General features: G+C 36.2%; 1 protein-coding gene across 11 annotated transcripts in view; it reads right to left on the bottom strand.

The window, feature by feature from the left end:
- The window catches only part of LOC126921419 (uncharacterized), a 392,226-nt gene that overhangs the window by 32,355 nt on the left and 343,197 nt on the right, over positions 1 to 16,674 (bottom strand). For all 11 annotated transcript variants that reach the window (XR_007712335.1, XM_050732990.1, XM_050732989.1 and 8 more), the window contains one exon: positions 11,553 to 11,686. Coding sequence is in view for 10 of the 11 variants with exons in the window: in XM_050732990.1 (XP_050588947.1) it covers positions 11,553 to 11,686 (134 nt within the window). In the remaining variant the exon portion in view is untranslated. The remainder of the gene's footprint in view (positions 1 to 11,552; positions 11,687 to 16,674) is intronic.

Below are 16,674 nucleotides of genomic sequence, written 5' to 3'. Positions count from 1 at the left end.
AACATGGGATAGGTAATACGAAAAGAAGAAGAGGAGAGGAAGTGCGAGATTTGCCATGAAGGACGAAGCATGCTGGAGCATATGCTGAGGGAATGCAAAGAACTGGTAAGGGGGAACTTGAGAAGGACATAGTCAATGGTAAGGAAAGAGAAGAGGTAACAAAATGGTTGAGCGAAATCGAGAAAAGGAAGAAAGACGAAAATGAATGAATAATGAAAGAAGGTAAGAGAATGAGAGAGAGAGAGAGAGAGAGAGAGAGAGAGAGAGAGAGAGAGAGAGAGAGCAAAATTGAGAAATTAGACCAAGTAAGTAAAATCATAAGCATGTGTATACATATAGTCATTCGATGTTAATTGACATTATAAAGAGATTGCGAACGAAATCATTTTCAGGGCTGTGAGGCCGAAAATAAAGATATGTACGTATATACGTGATAAATTATTGTGTCAAATTTCTGTCGCTCATATATCAACCATAAAATGCATTTTTCTTCGATATTCGTGCAAACAGAAATTTCCTTTTCCTATTTTATATTATCTTCGAACGATGATTCTATTTAGTTTTTGCTTTTGTGCGAATGAGTTACAGCGAAGCGGCACGTAACCGATTACAGCGGCACAAAACAAAAGCATAAAACGATCCTCGTCGTCTGTTGTTGCTCGGTTTTGATTATCGCCACGCGATCCCCGCCGGGTAATTACGCTCATTAATTAATCATGAGTTAAATAATAAATTAACCGGGCATACGTTTGCGAATTAACTGACCATTGCGGCAAATAAACGCGCTGACAAGTTAAATACAAATTAATACGTCCAACCACTGTTAATTATTAATACCGGTCGAATAAGTTCCTGATATTCGAAGCACGCGGATAATTCGATACCATCAGAATTTCAATCGATTTACGCGACGGACCGCAATGAATAAGTAATAGGATTTTTTTTGGAAATGTGGAAGTATTAATTATGCGGAACTAAAGGGTTCATGGCGAACTTAATTGATAACGTCATGTTTAAATTAGTATTAACGTTAATCAAGAGCGTATTTTCCCTCAATTATATCTCTGTTTATATATTTGCTATTGTATGAAATGTGTTCAATATAGTTTTTATTATTTTATATATTTCCCTTCCAAAATAAAAATGGTAAATGTTGCAGTGTCATAACTTTATATATCATAACAAGTGATAAATGATACAAATATCAAAATTAGTTTTTATTGTTACTTATTATTGCTTATTATTATTAATTTCTATTATTTACTTCTATCATATATTATACTATTATACTCTTATACTATTCGATACAAATATCTGGTACACCGCTTACCATTTCAATTCTTTAACCCTTCGAAGTCCACCTCCGTAATACTACGTTCGATAAAACACGTTATACGTATCACGTAAAACGTTCCGTTCTCACGCATTTTCCTAAAATTCAGCCCTTATTAAAGTTTAATAATACTTTTATTTATATTCATAGTTAGAAAATTATATTATATAGATATATTATCGCAGAATTAAGAGAAAGGTAAATAGTTGATTCTTTCGCCATTTCTTTTTTTACGTGAAAGCTAAAAAATTTTCGGTCGTATACGTAACCCTTGTCACGACCAGTGTCGATGAAACGAAAGATTTCCAGAAAGGGTCGAAGGGATCAATTCCCGACGCTGTGAATTCCTGCCGGGAACCGTTCCAGGAAGGAGGGGCATGCCAACTCACGCACCGCGTAACACGCAAGCAGAATGCGTGTACATTGGCCGGACATTTTTGTTCTCGAGGATATAACGCGACATGATGCATTACAACCGGCCGGATATACCGGCTGACGGTTTTCTGTCCTGAATGAATAATCACATCGGTTAACGCGACACGTTCGCCCATCTCTGCGGCTGGAATTCTCTTCGTGTTCAAATCACTATGCTTCGAGTTTTCATTAACCTAAAGAATATCTTGTCGAGGTTCCTTCTTCTTCTTCATCTGCTCGTTTCGTTATCCTTGAAATGATCTGGTTTCGATTAATCAATACCATTGTACAATCGTTCAATATAGTTTGGCAGACATTTTTTACTGCATTATTTACGTTAAATAATGTTTCTCGAGAAGCATAATGTTGATTTTTATTACATGAAATTCCTTGCAAATTCTTCTTGAAAAATATGATAATGGATATACATAATGATAATTGAGATACATTTAACGTCAAATAATTAATCAAATTTTTCCCAAGGGAAGATGTATCCCTTTGATATCTTCTTCCCAAATTTTAGAGAAAATTTTGAGCATCTTTGAGGATTTTGGAGTTTATTCATAAAAAGTGCGTAGAATTGTAAGGATTACACAAGTAGTACAATTTAAATATATCGATTATTCGCATGAATGAAGATCAATTATGTAAAGACTACTTATATTTTGATAATATCTACTGATATATAATGTTCATTTCAAGTCACATAGACTCGACGAGAACAACAGGGTCGAAATATAATATCAAATAGTTACAGATAATGCGACGTAAAAACGCAACGTAGGTAAATGCATCGAATAATTCTTTCGATCGTATGGTAATAAAACAGATAAAGAAACAGTTCAACAGATAATTCAGTCAATCTGGACAGGGTGCCCGAGCTTTGTACAAAATGGATTTAACGTTAAGATAACATTGAACAGAAAAAAATGCCTATGAAATTACAGGGCACGTAGATCGAGTGGTTCATCGCCGCGAAAAGCAAACGGTAGACTGTAATTTAGTTTAAAGAGGTAATAAAACAGCCTAGATTTATCGAACATGACGTCCTATCGGGATGTTCGGATGAATTGAGACTCGGAACAGCGGAGGGGCGATGGGACCAAAGGGTGGCGTCGTTATTGCTGTCTGTAGACTGTCATTTCCGTCGGTAGCATGGCTGATATAGCCGTATCGTAGGGATGTTATCGACTTTTCAGCAGATACCAGACACGATTGATCGCGATAGATCTTCCACTTTGCAATTTCTATGACTTTACAGCGGCTCATGAAAGTATCTGAGCAGTTACGGTAGGAAACTTTCCTATATAAATATATTGTGCGTGATATACAAAATAATTTGAAATTTCACTAACACGGTAACAAAATATGACTGAAACCAATTTGAAAATGTATATAGAAGTTATAAGATATTTATTGCGAACATACATCTAATAACAAATTAGTATAATTGTGAATAGCCATTTTAAACATACGAGTGCCAAGTATAGTCCCATTGAATAATGAATAATAACGACTATTTAAATCAATATCTTTGTGGCTTCGATATATATTTACAGATTTGTTTCAAATTTTATTAATGTAATAATGATAGTCGAGTTCCACTTTATAGATCAAGTAAAAAATTTTCTACGAATATTCGAATACTTCGTGAGGGTCTGTATGTGATTTTATGTTAAATAGGACTTGAAAATTATCGTGTTTCTTTTTTATCTTTTTTCTTTTGTTATATTATATGTGGTAAGATTATTTGTCTGGTATTGTCCATAATTTTGGAATCTCAAGATCTAAAGGGAGTTTAGACATCTGGCATTCATAAAGACCTAAGACTTACCAGGATCTTAGGAACGTTGAATATTTCAGAGTTTCCATGGACCTCGTACTCTGAAACCCTGCCAAATTCTCAAGATTTTCAGAAATTTCTAATATCTCCGGAAACCTTGAAAGCCACGAGACTTCTAAGGCCTCAGGATTTCAGGGATCTAGAAATCTTTCAAACTACCTAATGGTCTCGAGACCCTTGAAATGCTACGAATCACTCTGTCGCCGTAATACTTTCTGAAACCTTTACATTTTACATATGTATATCTTTCTGAGCCGTATCATCCATTTTCAAGAACCTACACTCATCGGACTCAGATATCTATTGTCCAAATTCTGTACATCTGTGTCCGTTGGAAACGTAAACCGGTTTATGTGCTGAGACGAAACTTTTGTTCCATTTTGCAAGAGAATAATTAGGTTCCGGAGTATGTTTCTTATGACACCTTTTCTGTGCTATTTCGAATATCAGCAGGCTATTCGTATCGCACATCTCTGCTTTCTCAATGATCGATCTACGCTAACGTTTTCTGTCTTGATATTTTTTATACAATGAAATAAAAAATTTGAAGTTTCCAAGTCAAGGGCAGATCTCCACCGATTAAAAAAAAGATTCATACACAAACAGACCGTGTACAGGAATATTTAATTAAATTGTTTCCTATTTATTGTTCCATTGTCTTGGTATCTGAAATCGGTCCTGTAAGCAGCGCCTACATCTTTTATTTGCAGCTTCTATACGACTCAAACTTTTGTATTCGAATCTTTTCCCGCATTCGATTAACAAAATCAAACGCAACGCGAACAAAGTACGCAGGTTCGACGCGAGTCTACGAGAACGAATGTATATCCTCGGGGAAGGTCTGTGAGATTCCCATGCGATTTCAAGTACGCTTCATACTGTTCTCCAAGTTCAAGACTGCATTTTAACGAGACGCGTCTCTACTGCGCATCTTGGTCTATAGCGGGTATCGCTGCTTTCAAGCTAAATGCTTTCATGTTTGTTAAGCATTTCGCTGATTCCATGGCCCTTCGCCGAATTCGTAGATATCGTTGCGCCGTGAAGTTTCTAGTAGCTGTTTGCAGCGCTGTCATACTCGAGACATATGCTTCGCACTTAGATCAGGCGACGTGCCATTCATGCGAGACGAGCCATTTTCATGAATATTCTTGCGCAGACGAGCTTCGTATAGATTCGTACTACTGATGTTATCTTGATAAGAGAATGGACATTACGTTACACTTTATATTTAATTTTCATTTCTATGAAGATAAAACTCAACAAATCAAAAAATCAAACAAATATAGAGAATTTTTAACTTATTTATAAACATCTTTGTGTGCTTGATTTCTGAATTTCATTGGATAAAGAAAATATCGATTTGATGTTTAATCGTTTCAAAATTTTAGAGAGTCATTAAAATTGACGACTATTGATCATCAAAGTCGTTTCAGAGTCATAAGGTGTTATAAAAGTCATTTCACTGGCAGTCAGGATCGTTACATGATTACACAGATTTATATCGAGGTCGTGTCATTGCTAATTAAAGTCATATGAAAGTTACAGCACTAGACACTGAAGCCTTATTATTACTATTCAAGATCATTCAGAGACCTCCAAAAGTCATCGAAATCGTATTATTGACATCTAAGGTCACTTGAAAAGCACATATAATTTTATGCTTTATTTGTAAAAATATATATGGACATTTATTAGCGAAGCTTATTCCAGTAATGTATTCTCAAAGTACAGAATTTAAGAATCGCGAAATTTTTCAGGGTCGAATGGATTACATTGTGGAGAAGTATTAAAAATGGCACGAGCTTACCAGCGATCCAATCGACATAACGTTATTGTGCGGCAAGGGGCCAAGAAGTTCCTTAATAAAATTCAAACTTCCACGATATAATGCGTAACCGTCCCGATTTTCGGAGGCTATTGGCGACGGGAAATACGATACCGGTGCCAAATGGGGTTGGCGATAAAAATTCGTTTCGCCGGCTGGGAATAGCATCGCGCAGAAATTGTAAGGAGACGTGCTTACATGCCAAAAGACGGGAAAACGCGAAATACGCTCTTATCGATGGAATTTCATCTGGACGTTTCTGACTAAATCCATTCCTCAACTTATGTCCTTATATTCAAAATGTCTTTATGTATGCCAGCTCGCGAAACCAACATTTTCCCCTAAAGTATAAAATCTTTCTTCGTATCTATGGTCACGAGAACCGTTACAAATTTCCTCAGATCGTAAGAACTGAAAGAAAAGAAAAAAGATTATAGAGCCCCTTCGATCTATTTGATCAAAGATCAGTGAATCAGAATTAGAACAAGTCAGATTTTTAGAACATACAAATATTGAAATCGCGATATGTATGGTTATCGCGAATGATAACTGTAATTTTCTGGTTTCTCTTCTTCGAAATTCTTCTTCTTTGTTTTTCGACGAGAATACGTCTATTCAAGTTTCACTAGGTTTCACTAGTAGTTTCACTACTGGTTTAAAGCTTGGAAAATTCTACTTGCGCGTTTCATTAAATCCAAGAATTTTACGAGAAAACTATTATCTTAGAAATTTTATTCAAACACCTATCACGATAAAAGATATTATTATCCACGTCTACGATATTAATTTCGAATTAATAGTAAAAGCAGCTGGAGAGAATCTTGCACAATTGAATTAATATCAACACTTTTTCTTGCTTATAGATGCAATTTTCCTTGATGACGCGTTCCCTGCGCAGTTATCATATCTTTCTAGCATTAGCATAACCATAATCCACTCGCAGCTGGAATGACGTGCAAAAGGCATCGAGAAGTCGTGGTGCATCTGCGTTTGTGCAACCAGAATAGCATGAGAAGCACATCTACGCTTTTGTTGCGAACACGCACGATGCTTTGTTGTCTCGCTTCTCGTGGCATTCTGCCATAAGCAACCCCTTCGCAGAATCGACCCTGTCCCGTTTCCGAGATGCGTTCGACGTGACTTGAGTCGAGGGGTAGATCCCATGGCTCCGCCTTAACGTGCTTTTCTGTCTGCTTGGCTAGCCTGGTTTCTCGCCAAATATGCGTTCCAGTCTCCGTTTTTTTATCGCTCCAATGACAATGTGCATGCTGGCCAAGGATCGTTGTCTGATATTTCCGTAGGTATTTCTGACATAAATGCGATATGGCTCAAGGTAAGGAGAAAGAGTATGTTTTTTCGTGGTGTGAGTTTGAGGGTGTATAAACCGTTTTATAAATCGTTTTCTTTCCTTGATAGAAGATGTAATGAATGCAAGTTTTCATAATAGCGACAGCAGATTTTAGTAATTGTAAAAAAGTTATCTAATGTCAATCGTGTTGTGTCGATCTTTCGAGAGGCGAATAAAAGAAATTCTTATCAATTTCGATCTTTTCTGGAGCATTCATGCTTTTTAAGACTTCAATTTCCCCTAATATAATTTAATTCATATTAAGCTCATGGCTAATCTGATTTTTGTAAGTGACGAGTTTAAAATAAAAACGAAATATATATATCGTATATATAATATTACCGACAAATAGATGCCCATTTTCTGCTGAAAAGCACTAGGACACCTTTCATTTTTATTACAATTTTTACCAGTATTTGATGCACATTATGAGCATTACATTGTACGAATGTTTTAGTAAGATTCTTAATATGAATTAATGTAATCAATTCACTTTACATCTTATTCCCTATATAAAGTGTAAACTTTTGAAAGAATCATATTGCTCCTACAATAACCTAATATTTCATATCAGCTACAAAAGTTATCTTCAAATTTTTTCCAATAAAAAATGTAATTACTTGCTTTTATTACTTAATCCGACTAATAAAAATTTCACAAAAGATCAGCGACGTCATTTTCTGACTTGGAAGATTTCTTTAATTTTCGTAATTATACGGCCAGCAGACGCGTCGATTAAAATTTTGAAATTCAATAGACTGTTTACGCGGCACTTGCGCGGGAGTACAATCGAACGCGGGAATTAAATTTTAGCCATTTATGGGAGAACCGGGATACGCGGCGGTCCTTTAACGTTGTATTTTACACCGCACTTAATACCCTATTTAACGCTTGCTTTCGTGTAATTGGACATGACTAATGAATCGCAGATAATTAAGCAATTATTCGATTCCTGCGAATCATTGCAGTCGACTGCGTTATTAACGAGCTCGCCAAGTCAGTTTCTTCTTCTTTTTGTCTCATTTATCTTCAAATGAATTTGCGATTAACTATTGTAGCGGAAACGAAGAAATCGACGACCTCTCGAATCTTACGCAGTAATAACGTTCGTCGCGATGGGAATATAATTTATTGGCTAGTCGTTACATCGGCTTATATGTTGTCAGGCATGAAATAAGGAATCGATAAAATTCGTTAATGGACTGATTTAATTCATCTCTTATTACTGATCACGTATATAAGAGATAGAAAGATACAGGAAAATCGTTACATAAGATCGTTTAATTAATGGTAAAATGACTCGAACACATTATATTGGAGACTATACAAAGTTTGTACGATATTGTAATTTTCTTTTACAATTATCGAATATCCTTGACCCTTTCACTACGGACAACGTATACATTTCCGTATAAAAGTCTTAGGACGACTTTCAATTTTAGTAAGAGTTTAGTATTTGATAGAAATTATGAACTTTAAGTTACACCTATTTTTTGATAAAATCTGCTCAAATTGATTGGTTATGTATATGTATTGTTGAGAATTGTGGATCTTAATCGCCGAAATAAAAGTGAAGGAACACTACGGTTACACTTAGAATTCATATTAAAATAGTTTTAGATTTATTTAATAAACGATTTCCAGGATCTTTTTCGATACACATTTGCACGCGTCTCAGCACTTTCTTTATCTCACCTTTCTTTGCCTCTCTTCTATATCACGCTGCTAACGGAACAAATACATTCATCTGCTTTTCGAGACGCTGTGCACACACATATTTCCATACACTCATATTCTAATCTAGTCTAGCACACAAAATTATACATATCTGAATATGCATATTTATAAATATTAACTAATAGAAATATTAAGTAATATTATTATATAATATCAATTGCTAAAGGTTTATGTGTACGTTGTCTATGATATAGAATCGTATTAACGTTTCTACGGTTTGAACACAGCGAAAAGATTAAAGGTCTTACATTCAATACAATCTTCGAGGACAACGTTTCCAACTTCATTCTCGAACGTGATCCTTCAATAAAACGAACAACCACTATGATTTAACGTCACAGTACCAGCTTCCGATATCCGGTGTAATATATCCAGTTGATAGCATTTCCGACGGCGAGATTTGTCATCGAAAAAGGTCCGATATGAAAGAATTATCGCCGACCTCTTACCTCGCAGGCATACGTTATCCATAAACCTTATTCCGATAGAAAGAATTCAACAATTTTTCATATTATTACGATCTACTCCCAAGGTCAAAATTGTGAAGATAGATATACAGAGGGAAAAGAAGAGAATTAATTTTATTACATTAAACTGATGAGATTCTTATTATAATGTATAATATAGAGATATTTTATAGTCTAACGTTTCGAATGAAATATCATTCTCAAAGGTTTTGGTAATTCCCTAATAATTTTTCAGGTTTACTTAGATTTTCATAAGCGCCTTGATATTTATGAACGGGGATGTATACATTTTTCTTTGTATTTAATTTCATTAAAGAATATTACTCGTATAAAAAATCTATTATTACCATTTATGAACAGTCTTAATATTTATGAGTAGACGCGTATATATTCCTCGTTGTATTTAATTTTATTAACGAACGTTATCGTACGATAAATACCAGTAATTATTATTATTATTTCGAATACTCGTACATCGAAACTATGCTCGAACAACGCTCGAACGATGGGGCTAAAATCTCGAAACATTCCATGAGTAGCGGATGATGCATCGTGCAAACACTTGAATCCCTCGAAACGTTCGATGAACGCGGACACAACGCTAATCTACGTAGTACGGTGAAACGATCGTGTGAAACAAATGTGTAAATGTTAGCCAAGGTAAAATTTCCACAGCCCACCGCATTCGATTCGCACCGTAGTTTGGCCGAGAAGGGAAAACTTGTAATCTCGATACAACGCTGCGATAATACGTTCGCGAGGGAGGTTTTGGCCGGTTCGAGATATGTTATTGGAAGGACGCCAATATCGATGATTTACCATGAAATCCGGTAGTTATTGCGTGGGAAACGCGGTCGCATTATTTATACGTTATATCGAGTCGATACTTTTCCGGCGAGCTGTGCACGGGAAATAAAGCGCTGTCTGTGGCTCGATGAAATAAGCGATTTTCGCGAACCCGTGCACACATGCGCATATATACGCGTGTATAGATACATTTACGTAGAGAGGAAGGCAAAGGAAGGAGAAATCGATGTCGAACAAGCGTCTCGAATTATTACCGGATGTTTGGCAACCGCATCGATTTGCAGGCCTGGTTTCTCTTTTCCTGTCTATCGATGGGAAATGTGGACCCCTGCATAAACGAAGTTGCACCGAGTTGTGCTCTCCCAGGATTACGGGAAACCTTGTTCTCTTCTGACGGTAGAATATATAGGGTGATAAAGTATTAGAAGCTATCTTCTTCGAAAGCATCGCAGATACCGAATTGAATTTGTCGACGAATTATGAGTTTATTGTTTTCCTCGTTTCGTAGTAATTTTATACTGCGCTTTATAAAGTTCTCTATGTTGATGAATCTATTCAACTAACGGCCAGTTCGCCGTATCTCGTCGCTCCAGTATCGTAACTAATTCGTCAATATAATTAATGTCTGTAAAGCTTTTTACAGTTTCAATGATTTTAATAAAGAATTAAACGAATCAAAATATTTTTATTCTTATTACATATTACACTTTTTCGTTATGCTCATAATTCGCGATAGTTAAGCTTCAAGAACATGAAGCTCTTCGTATTCGTATTTGTTTGTCTTAAATAGGTCAGAGGGGTTAATCTTTCACACTGTATAAAATTCTGGGGTGAATGTTTATGGAATGGCATATTAAGTTTGCGTTATTCGTTATGCTGTATTTTATGTATAAATATATCTATGTATATATATATGTCAAAATATTTGCAAAGTTAATTTTGATCAAAATTTAGATTTAATTGGCAACAGGGGGATTTTTCAATTAATGTAGTTGATGCACGAGCTCACTTGAAATGGATAGAAAATTACTGAAAGCACGTATTCGCTTCGAACTCGAGTAGACCAATTTATATTCTGTATGCATATGTATTTTTCCATAGCGCTGGTTCAAGCGTTTTTTTACTATGTACAACATGAACGTGTTTTAATTAAATTGGTTGAACGTGTTGTACAAACGTTGCAGACGGGGAAAATAAAAAATTAATCGATACTGCAATGAAATTGGAATTTTTTATTTCGACTAGATTTCGATAAACGAAATAGTTTTTAAATCTGGTATTTTGTAATCTACCGACTGAATTTTTAGGATATTAATAAAAAATATACCCACAACAAACTGATTCAATTTTCGTATGAACATTTTATGGGAAAAATATGATGGGTCATATTTTCTGTTTATCATATGACAATAATGCTAAAACCCAATACTTTGTTAACCAATCATACATTACTAAAACTATCTTTTTATTAAATTTGTTTATTGGATTCTCTTGAAAAATATTTATTTGTCAAAAAATATTGGTTATCACATATTATATATGTATTAGGTACATTAATATTTTCATAAAACTTCATCAACTTATTATCTATTAATAAATGACTTATATTTTCAGATCAAATATGTTGTGTTTTTTCTTAATCATATTATGTCAAAGTACATTATATTATTATCTTATTTTTCAGCATCAAATAACATAGAAATCAGAAAATTAATGAAAGTGTACATAGCGTATCATTCTTCTGTAATTGTCATATATAATATAGAATGTTTTCTTACCTGGCCAGTTCTCTCTGAAGGTGATGAACCCTGGAGCGTGCTCTTTCAGCTTCAGCCGTAGCCTCGCGTACCCGAGCTTCGGCTTCCATTCGTTGTCGTCGTTCGCGTTCCACATCTCGTTGCGTAGCCTCTCTCTGTAACAAACGAATTAGTGTTTCCCATCAGTCAACGTAACGACTCTTGTTCCCGCTCTGGAGTCATCTCTTTAATTTTTACGCAGAACAATCTAGCATCTAATGAAAGTAAATACAAATACATATTTCCCTTCATCTTCTCGAGCGAATTTATTCAATCCCCATTGAGTCAGTTCTTCTCCAGCGTCGTCCAGCAACGTCCCACTGCCCTCCATACCGATCATCAAGAACCCTTATTCATGTGCAAATTTATTTCGCTTCAAGACCATTGATCTCATCGCGGATGCACTGAAACGTGCACGTTTCTATCCATGTCTCTATCTCTGCAGATGTTCATCAAGCGAACGCGATTCGCTCCCCTCGTTCATGATAATTTTCAATGCTGCTTCCACCCCTTCAAGACTTTGCTGAGTTTTATGCATCGTGAACGCTTTTCGACTCGAACGAGCATAAGCGAGCAGATTTATCGCCGACTCCACAGGACGCGAAATGAATCGTAAAAAAAAGAAGAAGAAAGAAGTTTGCCGAGGAAGTAAAATATCGGACAGTAGTCTGTCAGACAAATACGACCTATTTACGATCTCTTTTCCGTTAGAAAATGTTCGTGTATATCGACAATGGGACTTTGGCTTCCGGCGATGTCACGTTAGTTCAGAATTTGTCGATTTCGATTTTATCTCCAGTGGGAAGTCTCAGCTATTGGAGAGTGAAAACTCGGACTAGTAGGGAGGAAGGCAAATCGAACGAGAATTGTTTACGCGGTTGCGCGATTGATTCAATCAGAGATGGACATTCGTGTTAGAGGATTTTATGCTGGAATTAATTTCGTTCGAATTATCGACTGAAACGAAGCTGAATTGATTCATCGTGGATTAGTGGCTCGATCCTCTTCGTTTCCTTTTCTTTGTAAATTTTGGAATTAAGATTTGCGTTAATTGACACTATTTGTAACTTGAATGGTATATGGAAGGATAGATGCTTGTTACTACAAAGATTATGTTTATGCGTTTATGCATTTATGCATTTGCAGAAAATTTAAACATATAGAATGTATTCTTATTATATTCTTAAATCACGGGAATATGTAAAATAGTATTTTGAGAACGCAAGATGATTTGAATTTTTCATAGAAAAATTGTTCACAAGTATCCTTTGTTTTTTATATTAAAATGAAATATTATTATAATACTTTTACATTAAACAGAGATAGGTCAAATATGCTGACTTTTATACAATGTTCGTTCCGACCATATCTCAAATTATTCGTAACTCGAACCATATGCAAGCTTCTTTGAATTTGCATGACACTACCTCCACCACATGATTTTCACCAAGAACCGAAAGACAACCACGAAAGTTTCGTAGGTATCGAACATTTTCTTGATTAAGCTCGGCCCGATCGAGCAGAACGACCCGATAAAGCCAGGATGGTCGGCGTAGGAAGACAAAAGAAAAAAGAAAGACGGAAGAGAATGGAAGGGAGCTCGTCGATCTTCGGCCTGGCCGCTGGGAGGAATTATTCATGAATTTAAATCGAAGCGTTGCACGGTACATTGATTGCACCCTTTCGATTCTGAGCCCGGTTACAGCCTTCGTCTATGCTTCTGCTGCGAATCCGCTGGCTGTCCTATCAATAATTGCGCTCGACGAATGTGCCGAAAGCAGTATTTCACGCGATTTAACTCAATGTGCCCGCCGCGACTATCGACGTCGATAATAAATTGCCAGAACCGATGGAACTTGGAAAATGCGCGACGAACCGCACCCGTATTGGTCCCAACTCCAACCAAACGAGTTTTAAACCGTCCTCCCGGCCTCTTCGATGTTTCAATTTCGTTGGATGTTCGAGAAATTTCCTCGGAATTCCGTTATTTTGTTTGTCAGGTTTTAGTAGATACGTTCGTTCCAGGAAAAGGCCACATCGCTTTTTTCTCGTCGGATAGAACATACCGGTGTCTCAGACCGAGTTCCTTGAAAGGCTACAGAGAGTAAGTTGCTTGATCTATTTGTCGAAATGAAATTCTTCGAGTTTGGATTCTTTTATATTTTTGTAGAAAAGAGACGGGTAGGATAAATGTTATTACGAAGCATTCTCTCGATATCAGGAAGGTTAAATATCTTCGAGTACTGGAACTGTTATTAGGTTTGCACGTAACTCAGTCAAGATTTGTACCTCGTTTGAACGTTTTACAAATTTTTGTTATCAAAGCAATTCGGTCAATTGCTTACCAACTATTACAAATAACGACGTCTCTTCAGCCACTTTCGACTCAATCGCGTTGTTTTATCATTGAAATATTTCTTAAGTTTAAGAAAAGTATAAGACGTGTGATATTTGGCATATCTTCTACGCTGTCTGTCACGTTCCGATTTGAAACGGGAGGATTCGACAGTCTTCTTGCTCGTTAGAAGGAAATCCAGTTTGATATATAAACGCGTATTACACGCAGGATTAATTCATTGTACATATTCACGATGAATTGTATCGATCGTTTAAAATTTAATCTACGCTACGACAACGAATCAAACGTGCTTTGTATCTTACAGCGCGGTCAAACCTCTTCTTCATCCCCGAATTCATTTAATCCTACAAAGAACACCGAATACTACAGCATTCTTATCTTCCCTTGTCTTGATCTTTCAGATCCTCCGATTTCACTAGTAGTTTGCCAGACGAAGAAAATTCAATCTTGCAGGAAATTCGACGCTCGCTAGATCGAACACAAGCGGAGAATTAAACCGGGCCGCGCTTAAAGTCATCGCGATCGAAATAGGTGGCGGTCCATTAAACGGAGTCAGGTGAAAGGCGTTTAGTCAAGGGTCGAAACGGGAGATATCGCGGAATACAATCTGGTAAAAGCCGAGTGACCACCGCGTACGGGGCTTAAGGGATGCTTCGATCGGATTTATGGAGCCTTAAATCCCGACGAACGTTCTTCTCCCTCGTTGTGCTATTCTTCTTTTTCGGGGGGTGGCCACTCGTCGAGAGGTAATGCGATCTTGTCCTTTTTCGGCTGCCAGTCGACGGAAACGCCGCCATTGCAAGGCTTTGAAGGAAGCACAGGCCAGCGCGGGGTTACTTTTGACTTCGTAACTCTGTCTTTTCTATAATTTAAAGAGGATTTAAATGGATGCGGATATAAAAGCTGGAAAGCTTTCGTATTGAGTTTCATGTAGAGATTTTTCAAAGGCTTAGGACCATTTACCTTTCTATTCTTTTTGAGGAAGATTTATTATGCTATCGCGAAATAATATATGATAGTGTATTATGTCATAAGCGATATTGTTTTAGAAGATTTCAATAGAAAAGTAATATTTGTGTTGATGATACATCGATGATTGCTTAGACTATTTCAGCTATTACGAGTATTATGCGATCTCTTAAGTGTTAAATAATATCGTTTGGAAGGAGTTTCTATCGAAAAATAACGATACTTGTGTGCACTTTTCATCGATTGTATAATGATGACTATTTAGAAGGATCGTTTGAATTTTACAGAATTCAATTTCATTAAGAACAAGTATGTGGTTTCAGAAGAATTAACCCTTTGCTGGTTGAACAGTGTTCGACATTTCACTGTAACTGATATATCGGAGACTTTGTTTCTTGGTTTCTCGATAAAATCACGTTCGTGTGGAAACGAAGCGAGGCATTGAAATTGCGGAACACAGGGAGCAAAAATTAAGGAATACAGTAGCAGTGTCCGTGAGAGAGAGCTTAACGTATTCTAAAAGGAACGGCATTGCTTACACAACGAGTAAGGTGGGCACGTCGATCGATAACCGCATGTGAGTTTCATTCGAGACACGTGCGTCACGTAAAAAATTTACGTTCTTAACGAGATTCAGCGATGAGCTGTCTCAATGGCGTATCGAAGGGATTCATCGATAGATTAACAAGTTTTTCGACCACCTTAACAATCTTTCTTGTACACGTTTCATTTATATCGACCGACAATTTCATTTTCTTTTTTTTCTTCTTCTAGTCTATATTCACAACTTGGAAAATAGATATGAAATCTTTGATGTTAATTTTTACGAAAATATGATTCATAATCTAATTCCTCGAACATTTGTACTCGATCATTTATCACGGAAAGGTTCATTTATATACCCGTTCCTTAAATACGATTACTACATCATCAATCACAAAAGAGTTATTTCTCATGTTCATCCCTTCTTCTTTGCCAGCCTTATAATACGCATAACATGATATACTATATAAGCTTGTAGTACTTAGGCTACACTCCTCCTTAATACTTTCTACGAAATTTCTTCCTTGAAATATGGACATAACATAATATATATGTGTCGAAACACTTTATATAATGATACAATTAATTTTATCCACAAAAAGTCAAACCATTTCTGCACTATGAACGAGCCAACTTAATTCCTTTACGTATTCATTAGCAACTACCTCCGAGCCTGTCATGTTTCCGCTAACATCGAGTTCCGTTCCTAACTCGTTAATTATATTCATTCGTCTTAAAATTGCAAATTTCTTATTTATTCGCTAATCTCTTAAACACAGTACAACGTTTCAATTCACTTCATCGTATTAACACTCTCGATTTAATTACGAATAAATTCACTTCGCAAGTTCCAATAAGTTGTAATAATTTTTCGCCTTTCACTCAAAGCATGTGACTCTTCCATCTGCCTCATAATATTAGCAATTTTAATCTAACTACGAATAATTTTCATTACCAAAAATCTCCAAAGTCCTATTTTTCTATCGCCAATACGTCCCAGAAAGCTTTTCCCATTAATACAAAGCGATACACTTCTCGTAACTCAGCTCTCCCATTCGTCTCGTGATATAAGTAGATATTCCTAATTGAACTTAGTTACCAAAAATCTCCAGAATCCCATCTTTTTACCACCAATACGTACCAGGAATATTTCCTTTTTAACGCAAAGCGACACACTCTTCGCAACCTAGCCACGCAGCTCTTCCATTCACCTCGTCGTATTAGTATTCTTGG

Source organism: Bombus affinis, chromosome 10 (genome assembly GCF_024516045.1).
Source record: "Bombus affinis isolate iyBomAffi1 chromosome 10, iyBomAffi1.2, whole genome shotgun sequence".
NCBI lineage: Eukaryota > Metazoa > Arthropoda > Insecta > Hymenoptera > Apidae > Bombus > Bombus affinis.
The sequence above is the reverse complement of the archived record's forward strand: the minus strand, read 5'-3'. Positions and strand labels throughout refer to the sequence as shown.